Source organism: Carlito syrichta, unplaced genomic scaffold (assembly GCF_000164805.1).
Source record: "Carlito syrichta isolate Samal-C Ts95f unplaced genomic scaffold, Tarsius_syrichta-2.0.1 Scaffold78722, whole genome shotgun sequence".
In the NCBI taxonomy this organism is placed as follows: domain Eukaryota; kingdom Metazoa; phylum Chordata; class Mammalia; order Primates; family Tarsiidae; genus Carlito; species Carlito syrichta.
In genome coordinates this window covers 117,714-127,041 of record NW_007022818.1, presented here as the reverse complement: position 1 = coordinate 127,041, position 9,328 = coordinate 117,714, and the positions used below count along the sequence as shown (strand labels likewise).

Genomic DNA, 9,328 nt, shown 5'->3' with positions numbered 1-9,328 from the left:
CGGCATCCTTCCACCTCAGCCTTCCGAGTAGCCGGAATTACAGGCGCGCACTACCACGCCCGGCTGATTTTTTGATTTATTGTAGAGATGAGGTCTCGCTGCCCAGGCGGGTCTCGAACCCGCGGGCTCAGGCAATCCACTCACCTCAGCCTCCCAAAGGCGGGGGATTACAGGCTGAGCCACCGAGCCCGGCCATACACTTAACTTTTAACTGCTCTTTTTCCTCTTGTCTTTCCACATCAATCGAGTCTTCCTTGTGAACAGAGATTTTGTATCCTAGATATCTTGCTCTCCAATGTAAGTCAGTCTATGGTATATTATATACTAAACAGTCTGATAAATGCTTGTTGGATGAATATATTATGTGTAAAGAATATCTCGCATTACAACTTCCTTAATCACACATTAAGATTATTATACTAAAGTTCCATAGATCTTTACAAATTAATTATGTCTTGCTTGCAAGTTGAGTTGGAAGAAAATCAAGATGACAGATTATGACTAATATTTACTTAGAGTTATATAGTTCATATGGATAAGCAGAACATTCTCAAAAAGGTATTAGAATTCTTTCATTTGAAAGGCTTTTAAAGTTGAACCTCCATTATAAAATATAGATAAAACTATAGAAGAATTTAGAACTTAGAGTAAATCCCTGGATATTAGGCTTAGAAGGAGACATTTATTTAATACCTATGGTGTGCCAATCATCACAAGGTTAATAATTTCACATAAATGATACAGCAAATATTTCTAACATCTTTTACCAAGTTAAGTAATTCTTACAGTGGCTATTTTATAGTCAGTACCACAGTGGATCAAAAGTTTAAAAACTGTATTCAAAATCTTACATTCAAGCTTGGGATTTGAATCCAGGTCTATCTGACTTCTGCATCAAAATGCTTTAAGAGGTTGTACAGACTTTATTGTTAGAATGGTAGCATTTAGAATTAAGTTAAATAACAGGACAATTGTGGACAAATAATTTAAACTTCCTTGGTCTCAGTTTCTCATTGTTATAAATTTGCCCTATAGTCTCTAAAGCTCTTTATGACTCTAAACTTTTGTGGAAAATTGACATTTATTATTATTTTTTTAATCACATTTAAAAGTCTTATGGCACAAAGAGTCAGTTGAAAAAGCTGTGCACATTAATGAGCTACGTATTAGGTAGGGATTAGTAGGGATTAATTAGAGTATAGTAGGATTAGAATGAGAAGGGTGCAGAAATCATCAACTTTTTCTTTATATATCTCTGTGTTTTGACATAGTAACATAGTTATTACATTTGTAATAAAATAAATCGAATAAATAGAGGGAAAACCATACCATTTTTAGTAATGAGTTGCCTAAGGCAATCGATCTCTTTCATTATTTATTAAACACTGGTTACCAAATTATATAAATCTCAGAAACTTTGTCGTTTTTGATTGTGCTAGGTTATGAGATTCTGTTTCTACAATACCTTTTTGTATTCTACTCTAGATATATATCAGTGTTAGAAAAGAGTGTCATGTGTCTAGAACCACATCTAGAATCAAATGAGTTGAGTACTTATACTTACTTTCATTTATTTGAAATTAAAAATAGTCAATGTCAAAGTATATACATATTTTAGAGACCACAAAGCCATTAATAAATGTACTGTACTCTTAATTGCTATTTGATACCAACAATAATTTTACTAGACTCACAAGCTTTTTACTTCTCAATTTTGTGCAACAAAATATAAGACAAAAGTCTAGAATAACACATCTAAGAAAGTTGAATGTAATCATTATAATTAAACTTTTCCTTATGTTCTAAGACATTTAGTTTAAATGATCGGATATTCTTATGCATATTAGAACTGTTCTTAACCCATAACCTGGAAAGAACTAAATACAACAAAATGCCAGTACACAAAATATTCTTAATTAGATCAGTTGAAACCTACTTTCCACATACCAACTTCTGGAACCCTTTGACTCTTGTGGGTAGAGAAGTTGGGTCACTGCTAATCACTGAGATATCTTCTTTCAAATTGAAAACTAGCTATATTCTTTTGTCTATAAGTTTCTTAGTACCTCATCACAGAACTTGATTAGATAAAATGGGAACCACTTATAGCAAGCCATGAATATGATAGACTCCAAGGCACAGACTGCTCTTACATTTCAGGAAGACATTTTACATGTATTCATACCTTTGGAGTTCAGATCTGGTTTGTAGAACATTCTAATTAAAACTAGCTATTGGAGCAAAGAGAATCCAAGGAGAGATTAAAATTAACTACAAGTTACCTTAAAATATGACATAAGTATAAAAGAAAAACTGAAAAATACCATGTAGGCTGAAAAAATAAAGTCTCTACAATGGACTGGAATTAAAAAAACTCAGTTTTCTAGGGAGTCCTGTAAGTAAAAAAATCTAATGAGCAGAGAACAGAATGGGAACCTTGCTTGACAACAAGTAGGCCCAATGCATTTTCTTAATATGAAGACCACAACTAAGAAGTATGTTTCTGTAGTCTTTACAGTTCCACATGCTAAACAAATAATTCTGGATTATATCGTTAAATGGCTCCAAATACAGGTTAATAAGTCCCCCACCAAAAAAAAAAAAAAAAAATGAACACAATTTAAAAATTAATTTGAGACATATATTCTATAAACGCAATTGTTCTTCTCAGAAATAAAACAGAACTATTTAAGAGCAAAAAGTAAAAGATGTTAAACATGCCCCAAATATTTTTTGTGAGGGAAGAAAGGTTATTGTGAAACTCTATAGCTACTGATCAACAAACCAATTGACCATTTGTTGACAACAGTGCTAATCATGCCGACTAGAATTATATTGTTGTAAATCAAAGAGAAATTTTAAAATATATTTTTCCCACTCAAATTTTAATTTAGAATCTACTAAGAATGTAGTATGAAAAGTCAGTATTCAATAAATATTGGGGGAGAGTAACTCATACCTTAAATTCCTCCAAGATTTTGTAATTTTTCCCATGATATTCACAAAAGTTTTTCACTTCTTTGCACTCAGGACAGCATCCATTGTGTTCCACTTTAGTACACTTTGGGTGAATTTTAGGGCATTCTGGCTGGTCACAAACAGGTCCATCCAGAGCGCAGACACATGGACAGTTGGAATGCCCTGGGAAGAATCGTTCTCCCAACTTGTATACAAAGCCGCTGTCATCCACACACCCTTTCCCTCGATAGTCATCAAAGATCAGATTGTCATTACTGGAGATCTGGTCACCTTCATCAGCAGGATCGTCTTCATGACTGATGGCAGCAGAAGTGACCAATCCAGGGATAGCCAACAGAAGTATGCAAGCTTCATGAATATGAAGAGCCATCCCCCTCCTCAAAGACTTCTGGATGTGCTCCTAATATTAAATACTCTCAGCTCCTTCCATGGGGATACAAGAGGGGTAGGCTGAAAATAAATATTTAAAAAGAATAATTTGACATATATAAGAAGAATATAGATTCATTTAAGTCTATGCTCTTCAACTGTTTGTTTGGGATTGATTTGGAAGATACTATGACCCCAAATATACTAAGTTCATGTAACTATCTTTACTTTGTTGTGAAGTTTAGAGAGTTGATAGTTGTCAAAATATACATTAAAAATTGTCCCTATGGAATTATTTTATATAGGAATCTTCAGATTAAATTTATCTTCTGAATTTCAAGGATTGGCTTTGTCTAAATTGTAGAAACTGGTGTTACTGAGCCCCAAAAGGTGATAACAAGTAACTACTTACAAATAACTCAAGAATATTTTCTATTATTCTTTAAAGTGGACTAGTCAGTGATAGGACATATGTTATAATTATCTGTTTCAAAACTCAGGATATTAGTGAGAAAAAAATCTATTCTAAAAAAATGCATAAACCAACAGTCCAATGTAAATTATAGTTAGAATGGAGCTAGTATAAAGAATTTCTTACTTATTTATGTCCATAATTGAAGAACAATGATGGTCTCAACATGAGTTACTTGTTTCAGTGAATATAGATTTAGATTTTTAGAATATAGCTAATAATAAAAACAGCATAACTATTCCACAGTGGATAAGAGAAAGAACATTTAAAATAATAAATACTATAAGAGAGCTCTATGTTGTGAAAAGTTGTTACAAACATATTCATGTATTATTGGCCACATCTTTATTTTACTCAGGAAGTAAGCTCCTAGTGGGCAGGAAAGATGTATCTATAATTTTTTACAGCAATTTGAGTCTATTATTCATGCACTATTATTTGAATTAAATATTTCAATATAGCATGAATTCCATTCACAAAGTCTTGAAAACATAACTCTTGAAATACCAAAAATATTAGCATTTAGGCAATTTGCACAATGATGCCAGCATAAAACCATTTATGAAAGTTTTCTAAAATAGTAATGGAGCATTACTGTTCATAGAAAATGTCTTATATTAATTTGGTGACATTAACTCTTGTAAACTACATTTAGTTTGGTGTGAAGTGTTGGTAGTGGGCTCTAATATACATATTTAGAGTAACTAACTCACACAAAGGTTATGGGGAAACTGTGACTTTAGGGAGTAATAGATAAGGAACACTGTTGTCAGATAGTTCATTTGTTTATTTAAGTGCTATTGGCTGCATGTCAATATCACTGAGATTGTATATAGGACATTCTCAGATCACTTATACATGTCATTCATTGGTTTATTTTAGGTTATATTAACAGCAATGATAAACTATCTCTTTTCTAGCATACACAGATGATAATTTTAAATAAGATGAAAATTACATTAGGACACTTCATAAGCTATTATGTTATATTTGCATTTTAAGGTAGACATGAAAATTCTAGTAATAGTAAAATGGAAGGTAGTGTGCCCTCTTTTAACAGAAAACTGATGTTAGGATTCCTCTGATATTCTCAGATATTAGAATTCTTTTTGGGTAGGCAATAATAAAGGAGATGAATTTCTTTTAAAATATGTCAAAAATAATGAGTCATGACAGAACAAGAAAATGCAAACCTATAATTCTACTTGAGAATCTGGAAGCTCCCTTTGACAAAGCATTTTTCTCTCAAATTACTACAGAGATCACAAACATAACAGAAGATTCTGAAAAAGCATACATATAATTTACTAATTAAAGCATGCATTTGTACATCTCTCACATATTTAGAAAGTTTATCTTGGAAGAAAAGGGAGATACTGGGCTTCCTTATAATATTTCAGCACTTCCAGCAATATCTATCAATACATGCAAGATAAGCCATATAAAATACACATATGATTCTGCCTCAAAAGAACACAGACAGAAAATGATCTCTTTGTAAGCTACAGGTAGGCATTAATGTGTCAGGTTATGGCAGATATAAACTTAAAGGTAAAAATAAAAATATAATATCCACTTTACATAAACATTAAGCATGCTTTTATTATATAAAAGACGTTTTAAAATTTGCATGGAGGAAACAAGATTATATTCTTAAAATAGCAAAGTTCTTAGGCTATTTTTTCAAAAAACAACCTCCTTCCTAATTGAGCTGCCCTTCCTGCAGTATAAGACACTATATATTTAAGAGAAGAAACCTTAGAGAAATCAAATAACATGCTTAACTGGAGATTTTTAATAAGAAAGAAAACACTACTAACTGAAGATCACTTCCCAGCTAAACTTTCCCCCCACTCCCATATTGCTACCTCTGATTTAAAATGACTGCATCTATTTCTTTGAGAAAACAAACATAACTCATGTCATAAGATACACTTACCTAATCACTCTGGAGGTTAATGGTGGTGATAGGGGTCACAGCCCAATATGAACTAAAAGGTCAGGTATGTTTTAATAAAGCAGTTCCACTTTAATTACCCAATGAATACATTTTCAGGCATGAATTAAAGGCAATCCATTCTCTCTACTTCCCATTTCAAAACCACAGTCAAGAAGCAGTCTCCCGCCCTTCCAGAAAGAAACCCAGCAGACACACATAAGAAATTTGCTTTGGACCTGTCTTCAGAATTCAAAGCGAGAAGCAGTGCTGGTCCTGTAGAAATCCAGACCCCAGTAGTAGAATCATGTTGAACTTATTTTTAGCATTTTCTTAGATCCTTCTACGAAATTTCCCGGTTGATTACGCCTCCTCCACACATGAGTTCACTTACACAGTGTTTGCTACGGCAGTGGAGGTGATTTGGCTAGGCTCTGAGGATCACAAACAGCATGCTGTAGCTGAAAGCCCGCTCCGCCGGCAATGCCATCGCCATCGCCCACCATATGTTGCTTGAATCCCCTCTTGAACACCAGAAAATGCTAACTGTGGACGTGAAGGAAAGGAGCAACTTTAGCTGGGTTTCTGCATCACTGCGAGCAGTTTGCAGACTGCTGATTTGGAGCTCATTCTGCCGGCAGCCGGGAATTCCTCAGCACCACGGACAGCGCCAACAACTGGCTTCTGAGCCCAGCTCTGTCGAAATCCCCGAGATGCTTCTTTAAACCAGGCTGGAGTGCTCTCTAAGCAGTCGCACTTTACACAGCGGATGCGTGCACTAGGCGGGGGGGGGAAAGGCATTCTACGTGCGAGATACTTATCTGCATTGAAATTACAATACACAAATTTTTCTTTAGAAATGTGTAATTGCGCCTAACGCATTCTTGGATGGGCTGCAGCGATGAAAGTTCCGGAAGACACTTACTTGCATTTAGATTTAAGGCGATCTGCAGTCCCCGATTATTATGAATAGATAAAGCATAATCATTGTCAAGGAATCTGTGGAAATGTATGCTCGTCGATTCTATTTGACTCTCTGGTTGCAAGAAGACTTTCCCTGCGCTGCATGATTAAACTTCAGGTCTTTCTGCAGCTTGGATTTGATTAAAAAAGAAAAAAAAAGTAGCCAGGTTTCCCTGCAGTTTGTTCCCTAACATTAAAAATCAATCTCCTGTAATTCATCTAGTCTGTCATTAGGCGTCATTGTAAAGCTGTTTCTTCCAAACCTCTACTAGAGATGCTGTGTCTCCAAATTCTTAACAAAATAGAGAGGAAAAAAAAGACCCAGACACAAATGAATGAGCAGAAAGTTATTATTTTTTATTAGTGACAGTATGAGCACTAAAATATATGCCCAAAGCATGTTTTAAAGCAAACTGTAAATGTTATCTACTGGCATAGCCAGTTATTTGCTGGTTTGGCCCTACACGAGGCATTTTCAAACCTTAAAGAGAATGCCCTCCGCAGTGGGATATGCTGACTGTCAAGACCACATTCGAACAGTGCCGTCAGAACCTCCGGAAAACAAACTCTCCCCATCGTGAGAAAACACGACCGTGTGCGCCTCGCTCTCGTGGCCCATCAATTTGTGAATCTGTCCAGATTTCAGATCTAGCAAATGGATAACCCCATTATTGCTTGCCTGAGCTAAAACTCGACCTGAAAGAGAGAGAGAAAGAGAGAGAGAGAGAGAGAGAGACAGACAGAGAGAATAATTCAAAGTTTTATTTCAAGAATTCATGGTTTATAAGCAATGGAGCATTGTTTTGGTTCAACAGACTATAATTTTCTATTAGATGCCAGTTATTAAATATGAACTAGTGCCTGTCAGTACAGGAAATAATTTGAGTACAAATTAAAACACATCAATGATTAGACTGTACAATTTTAGATGGGGAAATAAAGCTTAATACTTTACCCCCTTTGTATGTAGAGGCCATCAAATGCCCTACTAGTCTCTTTATATTTGTTATTGATAAGACATTTTGAGAAGAGGAAGTTAAAAGCAACCAAGCAAAGCGACTTTCTTTTTCAAATGAATTATGTTTAAAAAAGTTTTAGAAAGCACACTGTTCGAAATTTTTCTATGGCAAATATATCTGTATATCTTATGGATGATTTTTATTTAAAATTTGTATTCTATTTTAAGCATTTATCATAATTGTGCTAAATCATTGCTTAAACTGTAATAATATACATTTCTGCTTTAAAAATCATGGTACTTATCAACTCTGCAAATTTTCTTTGGAGCTGTAGTGACAATAAATACTGCCACTTCAAAATTACTTGGGCTTTTATTACTTTAACTTAAAATTAAAATTCTGTTAAATTAATTTTTTGATACATAAGATAGCAGAATACAGCAGAGGATATTCACATAACTTTGTTATCACATATAAATATATATATTTTTTATTTTTATTTTTTGAGAAAGCAGGATTTATTGAGAGGACAGAAAAGTTCCCACAGTAGGAGGGGAACCGAAGGGGTTGCCCTGTTATCACGCATTTTTAGTGAATCATTTCCTCAAAGTGAATATAAATCAGAAATCCAATTTTAACTAATACTTTTATTAAAGAAGCCTAGTAACAAACTATCAAGGGACTTGGAGGCAAGTAAAAGCAATAGAATATGCTTACACAAGATGAATACTTAGGATAAATAAGTATGACATTGAATCATCCATTGAATTATTTAATCTCTCTTAGAAGACATATTATCACCCCAGTAATAATAATTAAAATTTACTAAACTCTTTCAATGTGCTGAATACCACATTTATTGCTTGATGTGGGTAGTTCTATATGATCCTTACAATAACCTAATAGTAAGGAAAATACTACTAACTCTATTATGTGAGTGAAGAAATAGAGGCTTGGAAAGGCTAAGTAACTTGCTCACAATGGTACCCTGGGCATGGAGGGAGCCAGTATTTAATCACAGTACTTCGAATCCAGAGTCTGGGCTTTTAGTCATTATGTCTTCCACATCCAGCATAGTATTGTTATCAATGATACCTTCTTGACAGATTTTAGGTAGGTATATATTGTGAAAATGGAACTGGTCCATTTCATAATAAAAATTTTAGAATAATAACATTATTAAAGCTGAAGTGATTCATTTAGTCACAAATTTTACCCCCAATTATCATGAATATCTCTAAAACAGAGAAAGGTTATAAAAGTAAAGCTAACCATGATAAATACGGCCTATTTGCAAACCTTTGTAACTACTGGGTTTCTTCATCTAGAACAAAGCCTGACACAGCAAAGATCTTAAGGATGGATTAGAGTGTCCAAAGCAGCAGATGTGAATATTTATTATAAACCTTCTTCTACTAAGTCTTTGCTGACAGAGGCATTACATATGGATTTCACTTCCAGTCTCACTCTATAGGCCATTGCTGTTTGTGACTTTCCTGAGAATCAAATAACTTTTTCTTGTAGTCTTTATGTAACAACTGGAGTGGGGAAAATGTTATTCCCTATTTTTGAAACCAAACAACACCAAAACTCATAAAGAAAAATGGAGGGGATTTAACTTTTAATCATTATTCAACTCTATAAAAATCA

At 34.1% G+C, this 9,328-nt stretch overlaps 1 protein-coding gene across 1 annotated transcript in view; it reads right to left on the bottom strand.

Moving 5' to 3' along the window:
* The window catches only part of VWC2L (von Willebrand factor C domain containing protein 2 like), a 158,555-nt gene extending 152,041 nt beyond the window's left edge, over positions 1 to 6,514 (bottom strand). The window contains exons 1-2 of the mRNA XM_008054338.2: positions 5,760 to 6,514; positions 2,960 to 3,429 (exon numbers count right to left, since the gene is read on the bottom strand). Of these exons, the coding sequence (XP_008052529.1) occupies positions 2,960 to 3,349 (390 nt within the window). The 5' untranslated portion in view covers positions 3,350 to 3,429; positions 5,760 to 6,514. The remainder of the gene's footprint in view (positions 1 to 2,959; positions 3,430 to 5,759) is intronic.
* Between the last annotated feature and the right edge of the window lie 2,814 nt (positions 6,515 to 9,328).